At 29.4% G+C, this 24,155-nt stretch overlaps 1 protein-coding gene across 3 annotated transcripts in view; it reads right to left on the bottom strand.

Annotated features, from left to right (window-relative positions):
* The window catches only part of LOC116777814 (alpha-catulin), a 47,922-nt gene extending 23,769 nt beyond the window's left edge, over nucleotides 1–24,153 (bottom strand). For all 3 annotated transcript variants that reach the window (XM_061529994.1, XM_061529995.1, XM_061529996.1), the window contains exons 1-2: nucleotides 24,019–24,153; nucleotides 21,250–21,430 (exon numbers count right to left, since the gene is read on the bottom strand). In XM_061529994.1, the coding sequence (XP_061385978.1) occupies nucleotides 21,250–21,430; nucleotides 24,019–24,153 (316 nt within the window). The remainder of the gene's footprint in view (nucleotides 1–21,249; nucleotides 21,431–24,018) is intronic.
* Nucleotides 24,154–24,155: the final 2 nt, after the last annotated feature.

The raw sequence follows: 24,155 nt of genomic DNA, 5'->3' as shown, positions 1-24,155 counted from the left end.
ATTGACAAATAAATATTTCTTAAACATTTTGTTTAAGAACTTATTTTACCGAACACAAAAAAAAATAATCAAAAAGTTTTTATTGTGTTATCCGTAAATTACTGTATAATGTAGGATGATCTCATTTCAAAAAGTTTTTAGCCCCCATCGTATCGGACTTCGGGCTAGCTGTTCTCTTTAATTTGCTCCCCGCCCCTTTCATCAGCTTAAAGCGGTTTTCTTGTTCAGTATCATATTTAAAATATTCACTTATTCCCCCCCAAACGATATAAAACACTTGATAATGAATACGTTAAGGCTGTTGCGCAAGCATCATAGAATTTATGAATAAGTTTTTAGTTTATTAATCGAGAAACTGATGCTTCTTTATATATCGCAATGAATATGAGTGTATTGTGGATTTCGCCTTTGTAGTATCATTTATTATTTTCTTTGGCTTAACAGGATTATAACAAGAATTTTTAATACAAATATGAATGCATAATTTTTTTGTCTAAATAAATGTATTTAAATAGGGAGAGTAACTAAAATGAATCAAACAAATTAAAAGGGATCTTATAAGGCAACCTATAAATTCATTTTAATAAAAGTTTTAAAATTTACTAATCCTTTTAAATTTAATTAAAAATAATTAGATTTAAAAGGATTAGTAAATTTTAAAACCTGAAAGGTTGTCCATTATAACTTGTTGTGTCCATTATATCTTTATCGTAAAATAATTTCTCCATAAATAGACTTATAAACAATTTCCGATGAAGCGATGCGTGATAACGGTTAAACAATTCCCTTTAAATAGCGCTATAGGCAGGTCAGGCTAAAAATAGAAGAGCGCTTGTAGGGCAAGGCCGCTTCCTAACCCTGAAGTTATCCTTGTTACTCGTCCGCGGATTCACACGGATTACCGTAACAGACAGCCCTATTCCTCAAATACCAACAAATTCCATCGGTACTACATTTGACAACATCCACTATGGCTTAAACTTACACATGTATTGTGTGATACTTACATTCTTACATTATGATCATTTTTAAATATTTCTAACAGAAATTCTCTGCCGTTATTTCATTCAATTCAGATTCAAATCTGAATTTGCTTTAGAGTAAGCAGCTTTCATTGCATTCACAGAAAAAACTATACAGACTTTTGAAATGCAAGAACTAATGAGTTTGTGCTAAACGAACTTTAAATTATAGTAGGTACTTATATTTTTGATAGCATTTTATTCATATTAATTTTAATTTTTAAACACCTCACCAATTCAATAGAAAATCAACGTTTTAGGAATGGAAATTCATAAACATTTTAAACTGAACTCGATTTTATTATCACCTATTGTTTCCAATAGCTGAAGTAAAGTATGACTTTTCATAGAAAGTTATTTTCACTGATGGCTGTGTCAGCTGAGTTTCGATTTAATATTCTCCTCACAAATGGAATCTGGTAGGGACGTAATATCTTCGACGTACTTGAGAGTAGTAACTTTTACGAGCGTCTACAATGAGCCCTTAGTAATGATACTTATTTAAAATAAATACAATTTATGTATATAGTCTTACGAACATATATTTAGAAAAATATATTAATAAATTTTATATAAATTCATTTTGTAACTTTTATTAAACGTCAATAATTTTATTATATCACTGTCAAGCACTATAAGAGTTTAACGTCGTAAAAATGTTAAGTTCTGTCATTTAACATAAATTGAACTCGGCAAATGTTTAATGACAAAGGTAAGATTGTTTATGGAGTTTCTGAACGCAAACACAGATTATTGAAAGTGATGGATGGATCACAAAGCGGCCAGGTCCGGTAATGACTGCCCCATTTTTGTTTTCAGACCCAAGATTAATTTACGCTCAACCCTTTTTCATTATGCAGGCTTTCTTCTACGAGTGTTACTGTTTTAATTTTCATTATCTCTCATATTACCGGGAATTTTATACAATAAAGTTGCATTTTTTTTTGTAAAAATGATATTTTGGTCCAAGAAAAACCTCAAATTATTATAATTTTTAATAATTTTTAATAATTTTTATCATTTGACATATAAGAATAACTTAATATTTTTATGTATTTTATAATTATAATTTATTTTATAACATATGGTCTCAATGCTACTTTTGAGTAGTTGGAAAAAAGTATAGCATCTCGACATTCATGCCTTTGTTCCTTGAGGGCAGTCAAGAGTGTACTGTGTTACTATCTAGCTTGTATGAAATTACTCGGTACTTGTAGCTTGCTGAATATTGTTACAAAAATTTTACTTACAAGCCTTTATATAAAATTACCTATGGAATTCAGAGAATCCTCCTCCATAAATCGATAATATATTTTTTTTAGCTTAACTTTTATATTTTATGAATATACTTATTGTAAATGTTGATTATACTAAATATTTTATCATTTTCTAATAAACTCGGTGTTTACGAATTTATTGAAAGAAATTTGCAACTAAAAGATTTTATTTTTTTAACAAACATGTAATCATACAATAGAAAATGAATGTGTAAAAAAGATTTTTTCTTTAAACTTTGTAAAGGTTAACTGTTAGATAGTATTATTAAGTTCTATTTTAATAATTGAAAATTATTAATTTTTCGTTCAATATATTTATAATAGTACACGCCCAGGTCTATGGGTTGGGAAGAATAGTCGAATCACAATATTTGAGTCTGACCTTCTTTAATTAAAAAAAAAACATATTTAAATCTAGAGAATTTCCTTTAACTTGAATAAATTAACGTTAATTTATACTTTACTCATTAAATTTCGGATCTTTCGTACCTTCAAGAATTGTGAACGATGTAATCTCTAAAAATGAGTAAAACGGAATTCTTTAAAGCGAGTTATATTAATTAATTTATCGTTGACATTTACATTAATTGTATGAAGTACAAGAAACTTTATATAAATTCTGAGAAAGTGACGAAAATAAATTATATGCCGTGAAAATTCTTGTGAAATCCAAAAGGCGTTGTAGATGGTGTCACAATTTGCCTTTGCCTTACAATTATTTAGTAAGATTTTTAGGACTTAGGTACATTTTAGGTATATATCAAACTTTTAAAAATCATATAAATGTTGTTGTCGACAAAAGTTATGAGACAAAAACAAAACAAAATTGAATCAAAATTAAAGTTTATAAACATATACTGGATACAATTAACTTTTCTTGAAAAAAATTAATTTTAAACACTTTAATCTAAATTTAAAAAAAAAATCCTGTGAGTGTATTTTTTCACGCACACAGTGTTGGTGCTCCCGAGTCCCAATGGAAACGAGCCCTCATGCTCATCCCTGCGTTTTCTTTGAAGAGTCTTATCTTGTTAGAGATGCTTTGTAAAGACGTCTGCCATAAAATAAGTTTTCTGAGTTGGAAATTTCCAAGTGTCGTAAAATGTTACGGATGGTTTTAGAGTATTGTCTCAATCATTATAATTTGAAAAGGGCAATTTGTGCTCTATATTATATATGTAAAAAACAAGGATAAGCCTTAGGGCTATTTTTATGGTTCTACTTATATATAATGAAAGTAAAATGACTTATCGTAAAGTTTAAGGAAAGGTTACAATAGGTTCAAGAAGCAAAATTTGATAGCAGAAACGCTTGTTATTCTGCGTTTAATTATTCGATTTGTTTTATATTACAATGATATTAAAAGGAAGATAAAAATATTGAGAAACGCTTTGAATGATTTCTGTAAAAAATGAATAAGGGAATTTCGTTGACATATTAAATTATGAAAAGACTTTGAGAGTGATATAACTATTTTCACTTTAAATTATCACCATTTTTCTTTACTTCTTGTGTGTTAAACTTTCTTCGGAGTATATTTAATACTCTATAGATATTCATAAATGTTTGCTTTGTTCGAACATCCCTTGGACAGAATTTTGTAAATTAAGTGCTTATAATGTGAAAGGTTATCAAAAATCTTCAGGCACATTTTTCTCATATATATATATGTATATGCCTGAAGGTTTCAACGAGAAAATGTATGTAAATGATCGAGTTATAGATTTAATATCCGTCTCGCGGTTATAGCTTGCGTTTGATCCATTATTTATGACACATTTTCAGTTATAATTTTAGAATTATTATTTTAGAACAGATAAATATGTGTTAAATAACCCTATAGTAAATAAATGATTTTATACTATGAGTATCTCTGTATTTAAATGAATTAAGTACGTAATAGCTGATTACAGCATATAATAGTATTCCAGATACCGTAATCACATTGTGGATAAAAAAAAATAATCAAAATTTAATTACGATTTATTTGAGAAGGTACAAAATGTAATTTTAACGTGGAACAGCAGTCTGCACGGGTAATAATGCCTCGCGGCAAAACGTTTTCATCAGTACATACGACTTATGATACGAAACTATGTTTGAGATATTAGTGACGGCGTTTTTTAATTTTTTCTTATATGTGTTTCAAATTTTTTTTTTTACTTTTTATACATATATAAAATACTTATTGTTGTTTCAATTAATAATTGTATATTCAAAATAAATGAAGTGTTTATAACATTTGAGACAAAATCAAGTTAATAATTAGTATATGTAAAACTCTTTTCGTGTAATTATTTCGAAACCTTTGGTATGAGTTAACATCAGCGAATTATACACATACTTACTAGATTCTAAGTTCTAGGTTTTTTTTTTCTTAAATCTACGAATATTATTGTATCGGCCTACATAAGTAAATGAGATAAAAAATCAAGTGGCTAATGTTTAAGCTGACCAATAAAACCCATATTAGCTTGCTTATTACCATTCCCGGACTCTGCATGTCTAACAATCTTATCTAAAATAAATTTTCGTTTCTCATTTTCGTGTGTCCTTATTCCTTCTTTTATTTTATATCCAACGTAACAAACCTCTGTACTGAATTAATTTCGGAAATTTGAAAAGTGACTCAATTTGAATAAAGCCACGCTAACACATTTAGATTCAATTTCATTTTCTTTGCGTTTAGGAAAGAAGTATTTCCTGAATTGCGTTAAGAAACGCACCGACCCCTTTTCGAATATAAAATATTAAGGAAAATACGTGCGCTATGTTAAAAACAGTATTATCCAGACGAGGTTGTTGCATGAAATTAATTACGTTTGTCGAATAAATTTGGTGTTTTGTGAAATTCAATGCATACATTTTGTTAAGTTTATGATTATGATCGCAAAACGTAGATTTTTTAGCACAAAAATAATTAAAATAATTGTAAAGCAAATAGAAAAATTAGGGTAAATATAATATTTTCGTGAGCACATAAAATGGTTTCAATATATATTGAAAATAATCCAGTGTTAGCTATCCTTTGACCTTCGGGCATTGAACAAGTATAGTGCTATAATAGTTTTAAGCTTAAGAAGAGATTCTTTAAGGCATTGTTTATAACGGTGCCGCCGTTATGTCGTGGCAGAATGCCAGCACCATCTTACCTACATTTGATAGACTCGACAATTCCCTAAGGATCTAAACAAACTGCGTTCAATATCTAAGTAACTTTCAGTTTATACTTACATACCCTAATGCAAATATTAATATGTACTTACCACATTCATAATCTTTTATATACAACTAAGAACTTCGGATTGAAAACGAATATTATTTTTTTCTCTTTTTTCCGTATTTTAGGAATATCTCGCTTTTATCGTTTCATTGGTAATATAAAGAAGATGTTTTATAGAAAGAAAAATAGATAATTTATGTTGACAATAGTGTGCGGCAAACCTTAGCGTCTCTTCGATTGTCATTACGCAACTCGATTTAATGTTCTGTCCCCATTCAGTTCAACAACTAAAATATATACAGTTGTAAATATACAAATTACATAATATAATGTATCTATATGAATATAATGGTGATTAATATTTTTTAATACTATCAGATTATTTCGCTTGTTTTTACGATACAGAGTTATCTGGAAATTAAATATTTATCTGGATGTATATTCAAATTCGTATTAAAAAAGAATGAACGTATTTCTAAGGATTTCTTTTACATTAATATCGAGGGTGGAGTTCAAAACAGAAAATGCTTGACCCAAATATCTGAATTAGTCAAGAAAAGTGTGAGTATTACTTCCGTCGCTATTCACAGTGTAATCGTTTTAAAAAATCACCTCGGTTTTAGTGTATTACAACACATACAAATGTACATATGTTTGCTATAAATAAAAATCACAAGTTATACATATTTAGAATAAAAAATATACAAAGGAGTTTTTAATACAATATATTTTAACACAAGTCCAGATGATTCTCAAAATTAAAATTATAATTTGTTAGTTGCTGTATTCATAAAACTTAACTCCTTTTAAATGAAAAGATAAAAAACTAATTAATTCCATAAAGTATAAGTTTAAGGTGCAAGGAAATTCATAAGCTATTACTGACTATTAAGCTGGTAGCTACTGACCTAGTCTAGACCTAGTTGCTTCACGTCTTAAAGTAAAGTAGGCTGAAAGTTTAAAGACTGATGTTGGCAAAGTTTGAAGTTAAACTGTCTTGAGTACACACTTTCAGTATAATAATTATAAAATATATCTTGTATCTCATAATTCCTCTTACATTAGAATGAGATAAATGATTAAATAAATATATAATAATATAATATTGTAAACTTGAGTTTTTTCTCATTCGTTTTGTTTACTTAAATAATTTATTAGACTGTCGATGTTGAAAAAATAAGGGATATCAATTATACATACAAAAAAATCTTTTGGATATTTTACATAAAAAATTGTTATAATAAAGATTTTCTCGTTATTGATGTAATATTATTAGAACTTCCTTTGTCTTTTCCATTTATATTTCCAAGTATAAAGCCTTCTTGGAATTGCTTGCTTAAATCTTAATCTATTTAAAGTTTGCAGTTACAAACCTTTAAAAGAACATTCCGTCCTGGATGTAGTGTTATAAAACTTATTCGGTTAAACTCCAAGACTATTTTAAAGAACTAAGTTTGCGTCTGCCATTTTAACATGTCTACTACACACTGAGTGTGTTATTTTTGAGTATGAAAAATTGTTTATTTATAATTTTATTCTAGTTAAACTGAATTCTATCTAAATGAAGATTTTTAGAATAAAATATATAATATTAAATTTTCATTAAATATATGATATAAGAGAAACATCGCAAACTATAAACTCTTTGGTATGGTTTCATTCAGACAGTCACGGTAACTAACAATACAGCTCTCTAAGTTAAAATTTTACTTTTGGCATCTCTTATTATTTTTTTCAAAATACGTAGCAATTACAAGTAAAACTATTAATCATCAATTTTAGCTTTGTTTTGTATAAAATTTATCTTCAACAGCACGGTAACTGTCTAAGTATTTCTTGTACACATTTCAGAAGCATAATGTCTTGTTATATTTAAACTTAATGGGTCTTTTAGTCTTTGCGGGAATATCATAACTCTCCCGTTAATCTACCCGCATCTACGTAAGTGGTAGTTCGTGAGTTGGCTATACACTCACTTTGTTCAGGTCATTATTTTATGCTAACATTATCATGTAATGTGATTAATTGCTTGAAATGTTTTGAAAACAATTTTAATTTAATTAATTACGAAATGCTGGTCAATGAGCATATTTCTGAATCAATCAATCTTCAAGAATCCCTGAATGCCAACTATACGGGAGTTAATATAATTATAGGTCATTCTATTGTTGTTATCACCCCTGTCCTATTTATGGTGTGATTTCTAAAGAGAAAGCATTATCAGTTTGACAAGTATCGGATCGGCATTAATCAAGTCTGATGGATGTCAATTCAAGATGACCTTCTACGATTAATTGTCCAATCAGCAATCAGCGTCTACATTCTCCATACGCTAGCAATTATTGATCTTTAAACATTATATATTTTGGACAAAAATTAATATTATTATAATAAAAACTCTGTTTCATAAGTACAATACTTTAAAGCGATATTTAATGAGTGACCTATTGTATTTGATATTCCTCACACGCAAAATAACGACACTAAGATTTAATCTATTTTTAGCCGCCGCGGCAAAAATAGTGTTTTATTAGTTTGAAGTCGATGGCTGTGTGTGTATCTGCCTGAGGCATCGTAGCTCTCAAACCGATAAACAGATTTCGTCGAGATTTTTCACTTGATAACCAATATCTTTGAGACGGTTTTTAACTATGTTTAAAAAATGTTGTTCCAGCAGTAAAGGAGTATAAGCTCTTTTCCAAAATGGTGCAAGGCATTTTTGGTTGATTTCAGTGCTTTATGCTATGTGCCTTTAGTCTTTAGTCAATAAATGACAATAAATTAGTAGGAAGTTTTTAAAAATTTATAAAATTTAATCATCCATTACACCCTCGGTTTATATAAAAATTTTCGTATTTTAAAATTTTAAAATTAATTATATTTATTTTAGCATATGATTATCATTAATAAATGAAAATTTTAACGTAGTCATTGAAGCATAGTGAAATTGAGAGCGTCCGGGAGCACGGCTTCTCCGGGGAAATTAATAATTTTTCTATTTGATGAAAATGCAAGCTACTTACAATTCATTGTTAGTACTAAGACTCTTTTCTAAAACATTTAAGATTATGTTTAAAAATATATTTAAGTAATATTCTGATTAGATACAAACTATGAACAATAATACCATGTATGAACTAGATTAGTATTCAAATTTTTACAGATTCCTGTTGTATTATATAATACATAAAACTTTGAAATAAAAATACACGTGAAATTAAAAATATCTTTATATAATTTCAAAACTATTATTCTTTATTCGAAATAATAACCAAACAGAAATAAAATTGTATCTTATTTTATAGGAATGTTTGATAAAGTCTTCTACTTTGCGTGTAATTATTAATGTAATTAATTGCCTTATTATCCTTTTTTGTGTGTAATGCACTTTGCAGTAATATTACCTAGTAAATACAAAAACTTAAAAACTACCTACATCAATCATCATCAATACATATTATAAAACAAAGTCCCTCGCCGCGTCTGTCTGTCTGTCTTACCGCGATTAACGGAAAAACTACTGAACCGATTATCAAACAATTATCACCACTCGATAGCGTAATTCTCGAGAAAGGTTTTAGTATATAATTTGTTAAGTTTTTGTGTTTACTTGTGTGTACATTAACGATATTTGTTGAAGATGTCGGGAAACCATGAGCCGTCTGAGAATTTTAACGAAAACGCTGCCTAAAGTTTTTGAGATATAACAAAATAATATACAGTGGAGTTATGTATCTTATATAGGTCTACAAAAAAGTCCGCGATGGCATATGTCTGTACATTAAGGATAACATACTATATCCATTTTACAACTTTTAAAAATTAGTATTCCTAAAGCGTTTATTGGAAAGTTATTTAAAAATACGCTATTAAGTCTTATCAAAATAAATTACTTCGTTTTCAAGCCCACATCAGTATCTGCAAAGTACTTTTTAAATCATTTAAATCGGGCGTACCATTTGAGAGTTATCACAATATTATTTTAATAATTCACAAAATTAAATAAGCTATTTTAATTTTTTTGTAAAGAGTACGTGCGAATCCGGGACTTGTTCCTAATATCTTATAATTGTCTTTAAAAGTTAATAATCCAATAATATTACTGTAGCACTAATTGGGCAATAAATAAATTAAAATAGAATTAAACGGAAGCACAGGGAAAAGAGTTAGCAAAATAGTATACTCCGGATACTAACTATATTAATCTTGTTTATATACTTCTACGGTTATCACCTAGGCGGAGATTATTTAATTAGTTAATTTTTTTATTTGATCTGGTATCTTATAAGATGATTTTTAGAGAAAAATATTATAATAAATTGTCGTAATTGTATATAATACAATTTTTTCCATGTCCCATTCAATAGGGTTAGAGAAAACATTTTATTAATAAAAAAAAATCACCTTATAGAGCTTTAAAACCTCATATTTTTCATTTATTTACAGTAAACTAGCTGTGACCAATATGATTTATACCTAGTGGCTCTTGAATGACTACAATTTTTTCAATTAGTAACCAATATTAAGAACACATTAACATCCAAAATGACATGTATATTAAAAAAATAACACTAAACGTTTCAATTATATAATTGGATTTTGCTAGCTCTTACATAGATGGATGTACATGTAGCAAAAAATGTTTTTCAAAACAATTATTAGTTAAGCTGATTGAAAATAAATGTGTGTGATTAGGTACCGTTTCAGTTTACAAGCCCTTATACACCGAGTCGCGATATCATTGATATTTGCTGCAGTTGTACAATTGTTGGTCTATTTACTTTATTACCGTACCCTGACAAATGTTTGTCCTCAGTGAGTTATATGACAATTACGTTTCAAAGTAAATATTTGACCTGCTTTCTGAGTTACCGCGAACTAACTTTAGTTCGTCTAGACGACTAAGTTTAAATCCGTGGAAAGCTCAATCGATAGTCAGTCGATTACTAAAATAAACATAGTTATGAAGTTAAATACACAATAAGTTTATGACAGCTTGTACACTGTGAGATTCCAATCTTATAAAGCCTTAATTATATTTCATTATAGGCATAAAAAGCTCATCTCAAAATATTTTGAAGAAAACTTTATAAAAAGAATATTTTATATTCAGACTTCAATTGTTACTGGTTTATAATTTCGATTTATATCAACAAAAAACATTTTATTCTTACAAAAGATAAAGTCTTCCTTCACATTAAAAATAAATATAGTGCAAGGGAAACGGTGCAAATATAAAATCATATTTTCCTCAAAAACTTCTGCAAAGTGTTTAAAGAATGACAAAATTAGAAAAACCAGAATGAAATTATTATATTCGATAATAAAATCGCAAAAGAGAAATTATAAACGCACTGCATCAACCAAAGCTTTTATTATCTTGTAAGCCATTAAGATACTTCACTACTGTGGTATTGTTATAATTGTGATAAATAAATTTATATAGTGTTTATGAAGTTAAAAATATAAAATTATTTTATTTATTTAACATATTTAAAAAAAAAAAAAATTAAAAAAAGACGATATGATTGTCGAAAAATTTTAAATATGTTTATTAAAAAACGTGACGTTTTTACGAGAAAGTTTGGTTCAAACTTATCTGTTGAATGACTTAATATTTGATTAGTAATATATATTTTAGCGGCTGTAAACAACAAAATAAATGAGCAAATATATGAAGATAAGTTTTCGTTTGTCGGAAATATTTTTTTGAGGTCCCGTGAGATTTAAAAAACAACTTCAAAAAATTTAAACAACGTCAATTCTGAGTATGGCCATTTCAAAATAGGTCACTGTGAAAAGTACAGCCTAAATGTCCTGAACTAACTAGCTTCCTGTCAATTTCCAGACGATCCAACAAATTTGGAGCAGCTTCGTTGAATTTCGCTTGACAAGCTATTAATTTCCGGAAAATGACAAAGCATTGAGTACTTCCTGATAAGAATTAGTTTTGAACTGCAACAAAAATCCTACTAAAAATGTTTGGTGAAGGAATATATTTTGGGTTTTTTCTTTAAAAACCACTATTTTAAATATATTACATGTACCTCTCATGTACCTCTCATTTTTGCTAAAGACCGTGCAAAGTGGAGGAGTTTGAGCAGGAAGGCAGAACCTGGCTAATGCTGGGATAATTGCCAGGAAGAAGAAGAGACCTCTCATACTTTTATTGCAGATATAATGGAAAACTTATCTAGCTATATATTTCTCACACTGAAAACTGATTTTGCCTGCGTTATAGTCAGTAGCAAAATCACAAAGAAGCTGTTTACGTCTATAATTTTTAAAATAAATCTTATACTTTATATTTGAAGTAGACATGTAAAAAAGAGAGAAAATGTTAATCCATTACACAGCATATCAGGTGTCTGTGCTCATAAGTATGATCATAACATTATATGAAGATAAATTTTCTTTCATTAACATAGTAGGTTTCATGTAAATTAGTTTCTAAATTATTCATAAAGGTAATAAAATTATTTTACCACACATTTAAGAATGGAATCTAATAATACATAGTTATACGAAAGATATAACAAGATTAGTTTTTTATTTAAATATATTACTAAAGGAATGCTTTGGTATCGCATTTTGAGAGACTCAGTAACGTGACTTCACATAAATAATCTCGCAGGTATGAGCACCGTAGCACCTATAATAGTTTAGGTTCTTATCTCCCGCATGACAGCTTCTACGTGTTTTAATGCAGTCACACTAAGACGTATCTTAATAGAATCTATTTTTAATGCTAATATTTTTTGTTGACCTATTCTACAGCAGGTGCAGATTAATAAAAATTAATTAACTTAATTACTTTTAACTTGATTCGAACGGGTAATACAAAAAAAACTGTCAACAATAAATTATATATACAACATGATAAATTTTGAAAATGTATTCTTTTAAATAAAAAAGACGGGGAAAAAGACATTCAAATTGAGCAACCCGTTTTAATTTTAAAGTGAATTTAATTTATTATAATTTATTGCCGTTTTATTTATAAATAACCTTATAATTTTGTATCGATAATAATAAAAACGTTTGAATGAAAATCAAATAAAAACACTTCTAAAACCAACCTATTCAACAGACATTTTATCGGCAGGGTATTATTTTAAAACAATCAACTCACTTAAAAATTTAAACTAATAGGCAATTTTTGAGCTGTTTAATTTTAAAGTTGATTATTTTCGGCGGTACTCGCTGAAGATCGGCCCTATTATGTATCGATTTAAAGGCTTTCAAATCAATTTGTCACTCATGAATCTTGAATGTGTTCGTGTTCCACATCATTAAGATGCCTTTTATGTTTAACAGCATGGAAAGCATAAAAGTTTTAAGTGAGTAGCAGTCGTGAAATTATTTGTATCACGTTTTTTTAAGTTTCATATAACTTTTTGTTATTTCATCACTTCAAGTTACAAATTCATTAGTTAATTTTGTTTACAGTAGTTGTATTAATTTTTTCAAGTGTATTTTGGCTTGTATCATGTTACGAAAATATTTGCTATCATTGAATTTGTACTGAGAAGCCCCTGAGGGCGGTAATCCCGGGTATAAGCCTATTGCGTCCTGCTTTTTATGCTATATACTAGTAATGATATTTATAATACAAATATTTGTATAACACCTTATTATAAATACAAACAAGGTTTATTTTATTAATATTTTTCTTCTTACTTGACTTTGTATAATAACATATAAGTGGGTGGTTTAATTTTATTTTTATTTTTGGTGTTTAGAATATAAAATAAAATTAAAGTATTCACATTACGGAACAACCTCTGGGTAGACTTTTTTTTTTCTAAGTTCAATCCCCCAGACCCGTGGAGCTAATCTAAACAAAGATATAACGAAATCTTCATTTAATATAATGTTTTTTAAGTGTTAAGAAACAGTGATTTTTATAAGTCTGTATTAATATGAATGATGAAGCTGCGGGAATCTGATAGCTTACGTATTATTATTTGCATACGAGTAGATGTAAATGTCGATATCATTTGAAACTTTAGTCGTGCTAAAATCTTTGCTTGCTTGCAAAAGTTAGCTTTAACTGTTTAAAATCTTATAAAAAATGCTATTGTCATATCGCAGTAAGGTTCGGTCACATATTAAGCTGCCAAGACCAACAATACTTTATATCTATTGGTGTTTTTATTTCATCTTACTGCCAAATAGGTCAACGCATTAAAACATGTCATTAAATGATGTTCGAATATGAAAAGTTCAAACTTTTCCAAATATTAAAATTAAGATAATGTCCAGTAGGAGCAATGATTTTTTTTTTAGATAAGCCAATCTAAAAGCTGTGTACGTTATTTTTAATAAATTATTTTTTTCTATATGTAGTTAATTCACAGTAGTATTTTTTGAATAAAAAAACTTAAGTTTACATACATTACGTGAGTTTTATAAATTTTATATATTTTTTATTATTATTTTATCAGCGAATTTATTCCGAGACAACACTTTGAATTAAGTATAATTGTCGAAAAATCTAGTTTTTATATTGATATCGTCAAATAACAAAAAACAAAACCTATCTAAAACGTACAGTTTTTAAATAGACTCAAAAAATATTAATTTCAAAGAATTTGAACAAGCCACTTAATATTAAATTATGATCATACCTTTATACGTTTGCATATTTATATCTGTGTAAGCATTTTATATATGAAAAATATAAATATTTAAATGAAATTGTTAGCTTGATGTAAATTTTGTGGCATTTTATATTTTTCGTCATGAATTCTGTTTCTCTTCGGATGGTTGGACGGAAGATGCTAATTAGTGCCTCCAACGTAATTGAGAGTTTAATGCTATGACATAAAGAGCAAGAATCATCTGTATCTGTATAGCTACAGCCTACAACAAGACTATATTGAGATAGCACTGTTATTTAAAGTTGATATTACCATTTTAAACATTTACATGAAAAAATGTTAATACATCATTATCTAGTTTTATCTATCGAATCTCAACTTAACAATAAAAATAAATCAGGAACATAAAATATTTAATTTTTTTTGCAAAACAATAACTTTTTTCTTATTCCATTAACCATAAAGTAACTGTGACTAGTAAAAATAAATTGAGAAAATACTGTTGAATTTTTCTTTTTATAATTAATTTCGAATGAATATAATATTTTAATAATTAATAAAAATGTATAAGAAAAAATAGGAAATTTTACTTTACATTCAAAGAGCGAAACCCATCTATAATTGAAACATCAATTGCTACGTCTTTTGTTAAAAACCATATTTTGTTGGAAGAAGTATCCCAATATATCTATAAAATCAGACCGGGATAAAGACCTTATTTGCGAGTAGGCTTCGGCCATAATCCACAGGGAGGCCGCACTCCAGCACATTATCACGGTATTATGCTGATGCGAGTGGAAGATCCTTGGATTGACGTAAAGAATAACTATTATTAAGTACAAGGGTATAAATTAATGTGTAGATTCACTATTATAAATTATAAGGTTACTTATAATAGGTAACACTGTTTAATTTACTTTACTGAGTAAAACGATCAAATTCGCAAAAAGCTAATCCCTGAAACTTATTATGTAAAGCAAGCTTTGTTTTCGGATGGCAGAACTAATTTGAATTTAAATCTTATATGCATTATACACTAGTGTTTTTACTTGTATAATGCTGCCACATTTATTGCATCTAAAAACTCTTACAAACACAATGCTTATTTAAATGTAATTCCATATATGAATCCTTTGTGTACAAAATTTATAATTTGTTAATAAGTGAATCTTGAAAAAAAAAGAATGCTTCCATTGACGTACGCTTAATATCAATATAAGATATTTCAATGTTTTTTTAACACATATGGTATGTACTGACTTATTTAATCTTCGCTAGGGAGCGTTTTGAATTGCCACATTTGATCCGCTCCTTCTGAAATTCGTGTATTGGGTCGGCGGCCCTGAAATATCATCCCATAAAACGTAATGGACGAAAAAGTAATAAAATTTCAGTGAGCATTTAAAATTTATGCCATTAGTGAGCAGTTTATGTAATCGTAAAGTTTCGTTACAGATTTTAGCATATTTAAAACAGATTATTATAATATATAACTAACCAAACATATCACAATGTTGAAGTAAAATATTTTAGAGAGGTTTGGATTTATTGAAAGCTATTTTAGTTTGTTAAAACAGATTCGAGTTACAATAAACGAACACGCACACTTAGAACCTAGGTAAAAAATACTTAAATTGCACTCGGTATTACTATATTCGCTGAAATGCACTAGACTTTTGATTTCAAGTGAAAAGTGTGTAGAATATTTTTTTAAATATTTTTATTAGACATAATTCAAACTTTTATATATAGTAGCTAAAACGAACTAACATCGATCCAGTATTTTAAAAATAATAACTTTATCAGTATATCAATTATATTATATATCAATTTTAATTATTATATATCAATTTTATTTTTAATTATTATATATCAATTTTATTTAAAAGTAAATAGTTTTTATTCTACATATAATTTTAAAAATAACTCACTTTAGTTTCGGCCACTTTTAGCCTGAATAGAGCTAAAATTTGGGAAGTAGTAAATTGCTATCGGATCCGCCCTGGACTAGGGGATGACTAGGACATATAAGGGTATTCTGCAATTTACGACCACACTGTTAAATTTGTCTGTAAACTACTGGAATTAAGTCATTAGCATGACCTGAAATGTTATTTTGGATTATCCAGTTATTAACAAAAATTTACTCAATTGAGATATTTTTTAACGCTCTAGTATTAAAGAAATACGATAAGCATGACGTTGAAATGGTAGCAAGAGAGGGAGATAGTGAAATTTAATTTTTAACAAACTGGGAGCATTGCCAGAAATGTGTTTAGATGTCATGAACAATCCATTTTTCATTACGCACAGTTCGATTCGAAAGTTTTTATTTCTACAAAACCCAGTACAATATTCGGTTCGAGGTTTTTTAGTTTATAAGTAATTAATTTATCGAAACCACAAACGTGTACTCATGATTGAATAGTTTTGAAAGTTAGGCTATTTTGAGTAAATATTGATAAATTATAACTTTGTACATTATAAGTGTAAACTACGATATCAGATAATCTAATATCGTTTTGGAAAAAGTAAAATGCTTTAGGTACTCAACAAACATGAACATTAGATGTTTTTACAATTATAAAAATTAAACCTTACGAATACTAATGTACTAATAATGTGACATAGAATCCATATAAATATTTCATTTTAGCATTTTTGACGTGAACATTAAGTTGACTTGTAAAAGTTCCATTAGAAGTAGCCTTCACTAGTTGTCAGGTTGGCGCAGACGGCAGTAGTCGTAAATCATGATTCTGTCAAGAACACATATTAAGGTATCACCACCTAGGTATTAATAATAAATATCAAGATATGCATTTACTTATAGTGACTCCCAGATTGACACAACTGTATATAAATCATCACGTATAAGAGATACACAATTATATTTAACGATTTATTTCAAAGTTACAGATTAGTTTTCTTCAATTTACATTTTTTTTTAATATGCGTAAAATTCATTACGTATGTTAAAAGAAAATTTGTCAGTAGTGGCGTGGAGGTTAAGGGCCCGCCTCTTACGTGAGGGCGCGGGTTCGAAACCTGGCAAATACCAATGTGATTTTTTCCGAATCGTATATACTTTCTAAGACTATTTAGACATAACTGACAGCCAGTGAAGGAAAACATCTTTAAATCGCCAACCCGTCTTGCGCAAGCGTGATGATTAAAGCTCTAACCTTCTCAATGTGAGAAGAGGCCTTTGCTCAGCAGTGGGCTCCGATAGGCTGATGATGATGATGATGATGAAAATTCATTAGACATGTTTATGACGTAATCAAATATGCAATTCACGTATACTTCTTCTGATTTTTTTTTAAAGTAAGGGCTAAGCATAATACGGAAAAACAAATCATAAATGAGATGATGAATTAATATTCTTCTACAATCTCACGAAGTCGATTACTTCGAATTTCCACAACGATGCAAGAATAAAATCAGAACATTGATAACATTAATAACATATATATATATATATATATATATATATATATATATATATATATATTCTGCGTCTAGCAAGGATAAGAAAAATTGATATATTATTTGTTGCTTATGTATTAGAATTCCGACTTTATTCATAGTTACCGATCGATATTTAATCGGATAGGTATGCAGAACAACTAGGTCATTTCAGTGTTGGATTCCTCAAAAACATATACCGAAATATAGTAGTGAGTATTGTATGGAGACATTTTATCTCTTACATTTGTTTCTATATTGTTATAACTTGCAACACTCATGTCCTGGTTTTAAACAGCACAGAAACTAGGAACTCCAAGCTTTAAGAGAAACTACTGTAACAGTTATACCTATGGTTGTATTAACATTTAATTTACTCTATATTTTAGTTAAATAAACCTAATAAAAATATATATTAGGGAATATAAAATAGTCTATATTTAAAAAAAAACCTAAATAATGCAAAAAAATCTCAAAAATATATGTGTTCCAGTTATTATTTATACATATTATTTTCAAAAAGACATTTACCTATAATCTTTAAGCCACATCTACACACATACTCAACATTATCAAAACAAATATGTAGAGAAGTATGTCTGTTTCCTGTTATTTTGAATAAAATATCGTCAAATAACTCTGCTATGTATTAAACATAGAAGCCTGAAAGTCCACGTGTATTGTAAAAATAGAGACACATTGTTCATTACGAAACACGACATGTAAAAGTTTACTTCATAGAAAAATATTACAAAAAAAAATTATAGCTGGTAGAAGTAAGACATCAATGTCAGTCGTCACAATAAAACTGATTTATATGGAAACAATGAGGTAACGCTTTGTTCTATATTTTACGAGTGCGTCAACATAAATATTGTAGTAGAGAATCATATATTGGATTATATCTGTGTGACTGGTGCATCTATACCGTCGAAGAAAATTTTTTAAAGTAAAATATGTATATTTTTCTTTTTTTTTGTGCCGTTTTTAATTTTAAATAAAAAAGTATAATGGGCTCACTATATTGAAATACTAAGAATTATTTATAAAATCATTCTTCACTCATTCAGCTGTGTTGTTGTTAGATTCAAGCAAAACCACCACAGAGGAGATTACGTAAAAAACATGCAAATAAATATGGGATTAGAATAATCTTTATTTTGTTTCTTTTTTGACCCATACATAATTTTAAAATGGAATTAGCATTTCAATGTTGCTTTTTCTATATAGCGACGATATTCCTGTCCAGAAATGTGTTGTCAAGTTTCTTTTATGTTATAAACATTGAAAACAATCTTCTGACTTTTCATACCTTCAGCTGTCAATAACTGTACCGAGGGGGAATATGACGTAAATATAATTATCGGTATTCGGTATTACTTCCAGCCGTAAATGATAAAACTTCTTCAATTAGTTTGAAAATCAAAGCTTTAAATATTAAACGTTCAATGGCGGGAATGTTCATGAATAAATCAGGCACTAAAATTTCGTGATGCTTTACGAGGCTGCGGTAACAAGAGACCGTAAAAGTTAAACCGCATAGGTTACCGGAGGTGTTTTGACGGAAGTCACATTGACGCTACAAGAGTTTTACATTCTACCCTTATAACGAGTTTGCAATATTTAACTGAACACTGACAGTTTCTAGGTGTTTCTTACATAAGTACTCCTATAAAATTACATCGACGGCGTTTTATTTAGGAATAAGTTATTTCGTATGAATAAAGTCAATTCACACCAGAGTTAGCTACTAGAATGATAAGTACTATCATTTTTCTGCCTGAAGTTGATGTCGAGAAATAAATATACACAAATAGAATAATTAAATGCTAAATATTTATTATATTTTATAAATGTATAAAAATAACTGTCTATTTTGCAGATTATACGTTAGAGTCAGGGCAGTTACGTGATATATTTTGATCCTTAAATATATATATATAATATTCAAAATAGATTAACAAATTTTCAAATGCAAATTTAAAGTTGCTATGTAGTCGACATTAGCAAATACACAATTAAAAAAAATATTGTTTTGTAAAAATAACCGTTTATTATGTTTATCCCAAACGTTTTACGACCACAGCATTTGACCACAATCATTTCAAGTCGTCCCGAAATCCGCTTACAGTCATACAAGTAATTATTACACGTAAAATGACCTCATAAAGTAAATAGAAAGATTTATATGATCTTTGCTGTTTACGTTCCTTGCATGATCGTTATTACAATTTAAATCTAGATCTTAAACAACGATAAACGTTATAATTTTTTATAGAACTGAATTAGAATTTCTTTGTATTTAATGTTATTTTAGTTTTACTGAACACGTTTTAAAGTCACGAGAACTTTATTTATATTTGTTTTCAGCATAGCATTTATTTATTTTTGTTTTCAGTATATAAACATGTTTATATGTTTTTCATACAAAAATAAATCTTACAAGTGTCTAGTATCGATCGGATCCTTAAACCAGGCGCTTCCGTAAAAACCCCCGATGAGCCAAAGGCCGCTTTGTTTGGCCACGTTGAATTCGTATCGGGCATTAAAATTCGGGTCAGGTGGTTGACATAAATTTATACCCCTATATGAAAATCGTGTCCTTGATTTTATATTAAAAATTTATAATTATTAATTGTTTTTTCGTAGCTTTACCAGTTACGTTGAATTACTGAGTTAATGATTTTATGATAAAATCGCTCATATTTTTGGACCAAAATACGCGGATTTAGAATGAAAAAATACTTTGTGCAACTTTTTATTTAATTTTAATATATTTTTTAATTATTTTGTTTATAAAAATATTTTTTTACTACTTATTCACGTAATACACTAGAGTTAAACTTCGCTTATTTAGATGTGTATGTTAAGTATATTGGTAGTTCAAGACAAACTCTAAGGAAGTCGAGAGGATCTTTTAATCGCCACGCATGAATTTTTCTCTTTCACCTGCCGAAAGCAGGTCAGATGGATGTTTTGCATTAGCAAAACTTAGAGCAGTTAGCAACAGTATAAATCCACAAGTCATTTTTGACCTTCAAGTTTTCTTTTGCTAAGTGATATCATTAATATTGTGTTGATCAATTTATATATTTTTAAGAGGGTCTAAACAATATACAAATAATATAAACTTATAGTTTATGGAGTTCAACGTGCTCTAAATATGCATTTATTTAAAGTTAAATGGTGAGAAATGTGGTGTTATGTATATGAGTGAGATTGTGTAAGAGTTACTTGACATTATTTACCACCAACATTGTCATATTTTCTTATAAAATTATAACTATTTCGTTGAATGTCATTAGATATCCGGACAATCCTAGAACTTTCTCAATTTTCATGCAAATTTATGTATATTTCCGAGTAAAGTTATTGTTATTTCAAGCTGAATAAATGATATACCGTGATATAACTTTAGAAACCTCAGCTTACATATTCTTTCGAGCAATTTTCTTTGGGCTCTTTCAAAACAGTTTACTTTGAATATAGTTCAATAAAATATAGCTTTAATATAAAATTTCAGTTTAATAACTACCATTTGAATTTAACTCACGTTCTGCAAAGGAAATTTCCGTGGCACGGAACGTTATTCATTTCAAGAGATTTTTAATAGGGTTTTTGTAAAAAAATCTCCTTTTAGACGAGTTTAAAATTACCTGCAGCCCTGGCTTCTTTGCAAGCAAGCACCATACTGTGTCGAACGTCGGGATTATCGTCAGCTATAGTTTCACCAACGGCAACAAATCTCTCGACAGCACAGCAGACAGCGGCACCTACACGCTGCACCGCCGCGCCCCCTGCAGCTGCCTCTCCCCGAGTCGCCACCAGGCTGCTAATCTAGGAGCCAATATAAACATTATTTTAATCACTTTAAAATATTCGATCCTCCAGAAAATGTTCAAATAATTTAATCACTTAACGTCCCGACGGTGTACATCGATCATACGCGCGAGCAGCCACAATATCATGAAATACAATGTCTACATATTGTTTTATAAACTATACAAACTGAAATCGATGTGCATATAGGGATAAGAATATGCTTTGCGAAAATCTATATTTTTCATTTTAGGTAGGCTATTTGAAAATGCATTTAAACAGAACTGAATAAAATAAAAATATGAAAAACAAAGCTAAACTTTTTATGATAGCGTTTATTCTTATATTATTAATCTCTACGTTTTAATAGAGGAACTTTATACCTTTGCTCAAATAATGAGAATGTAAGCTTTGGGGTACCTTAATGTATTTTTTTTCTTTTCATTTTAGGTTTGATATAGTGTTGTAAGGTAAGTATTAATTTAGGTTTGTATGAGATTAAATTCTAAAATAATGTTAAAATTTTCATTAAAAATAAAAAATATTTCATTTATCATAATATATTTTTGTGCAGAATACACAGTGTGTTTTAAAACTATAAAAATATTCAAAGAGCGTTAGTTATCTTTACCAAGCGTATCGACCCCTTTGTAGCTTAAACTAAACACCCATTGCTTGCTATGTAAAAACGTTTAAGAGGTTTAAGAATCACTCTCTTAGATGCCGGCAGGGTTGTTACAAGGAAAATAAAAAGAATATGTATTTTTTACAACACACTAGAAGTAGTATTTGAAAAGTAAAATCCGCTTTGCGGTATGAGGTAAACTATTTTATTAAGGAACAAGTTGCCCAATACTGACTGTAATTAAGTTTATTATAAACGATTCATAATTTTCACAATTTCAAGCGTACTTTAAACATAGAAGTATAAAAAATATTATATGGGTGCGAAATGTTGTGTGAACACATTAGATTAGACAAACAGATTCACTAATAAAAATATAAAAAGTACTGGTTCTTTGTTCTATGACTCCGTTTACATCCCTCGCCTCAATATTTTTTTACAATTTACAAACAAAACGGTTCATATTTTCACCTTAAATTTAAAGTTTTACTGTATTTGTAGCTTTTGGGATTGATCCATTATATTTTATACCATCAATTTATTATTTTGGAGAATTCCAAAAACGATTAGTATTTTTATTTCAACAGTATACTTAGTTGCTTAACATTTATGGTTCATTATTTTTCAAAATATAAACTCATACAATGTGCGTATATACATGTCTTATTTATATATAGCTCAATATTTTTGAATTACCTAATTCATAACACAGCGCTAGCTGTACACACAGCATAAAATTTAGACTTCTTTATTTCCTTATCATAACTATAAGGACCTGGTTTTATTTTACTTTTAATTTAATTAGTTCAAGAAGCATAACAAGTTTGCTAAAGACGTACTTACATTTTGGCTTGACAAATAATCACATTTGTATCATTAAAACAAAGTGGGAATGTAATTGCAAAAACAAAGAGTGAGACTTAATGATTATTTTAAAGATTCTCTCGAAGATCATTTTCTTTGATGTACAAACAAATAACACATTACAAAAGAAACAATACTTTTTAATTGTATTCTACACTGTTGTTTTTTAGGTTTAATTTTGTTTAAGATAAGAATCTGACTCTATCGATATATTTGATTGGTTATCGCGATTCGCGACAGGGTAAGAAAATATCACGGTCTTAAAGATTTGGTTCAAGGTTGTCTTTCACGCAGACTTGTTGCTTTAATAAAGGATTTTTCCTTTAGGTCGAGTTACCATGTTATCCTTTTTAAACTCTTAAATTGCTCGCGCGCTGTGCCCCAACGACATACCTGGGGCTCGCGGCACACGTATTCGTCGTCATCGGAGAGAGCGTCCATGTCTCCTGGGCGGGGAGGGGTTTGTGGCGCGCGCGTAGCGACGCGCTAGCGGGGGCGCGCGCACGTGCTCCGTGGCGGTTGTCTCCGGCACCGCGCCGCTCGAACCGAGTCTGCCGCGGCACTGACGGACCGACGGCCGACGGACCCGGAGGATCGATCCACTGGCGTCTTCACCCCGCACGCACCCGCCTTCTCACACTACACGTGTTCTCTCGCCCCTCACACTGACATCTTTATCAATGCAAGATGATTTACTTTTCTTTTCTTTGCCCACGTCGCAATATATGTGAATGTGAGTGGTAAATAAACACATATTGTTATATTGCATTTCGTACTCGCAATGGGTAGATTTTTAAAATGTGGCGCTACTTTCCGAGTCAACACTACGACGGCGCAAAAATCATGAGCAACAGATGTCGTCAGGGCGGGAAATTCTGGCATCTGACGTAAAGCCGTAATCGAAACGTCGCGGACTGACGATAATACATTCCCGAAATAGAGTTACGACCACAGTACGTAAAATATATGAATATCGTCAGAACATTAATATTGCGTCAGAGTGTTACTTCAATATGTACATCTGTACTGTCGGGTAGCGTCACGTTCGTGTTGAAGCAACATAATCTGCAACAACTATATATCGACTAATGTAGAAATACATGCGTTTGTAGCGTACCTGCTTGATGAGTGGGAGTAGCGTTTTCTCGATGGAGCGCGTTTTTATTTGGGATAGATGTGCCTCTATATCGGGCATGCCGGCAGCCGCCATGGCTGGCGCAGGCGCAACACGACTGCGCGGGCGATTTGCCATTG

Source organism: Danaus plexippus, chromosome 6 (assembly GCF_018135715.1).
Source record: "Danaus plexippus chromosome 6, MEX_DaPlex, whole genome shotgun sequence".
Lineage (NCBI taxonomy): Eukaryota > Metazoa > Arthropoda > Insecta > Lepidoptera > Nymphalidae > Danaus > Danaus plexippus.
This window is presented reverse-complemented; position numbering and strand designations above follow the sequence as displayed.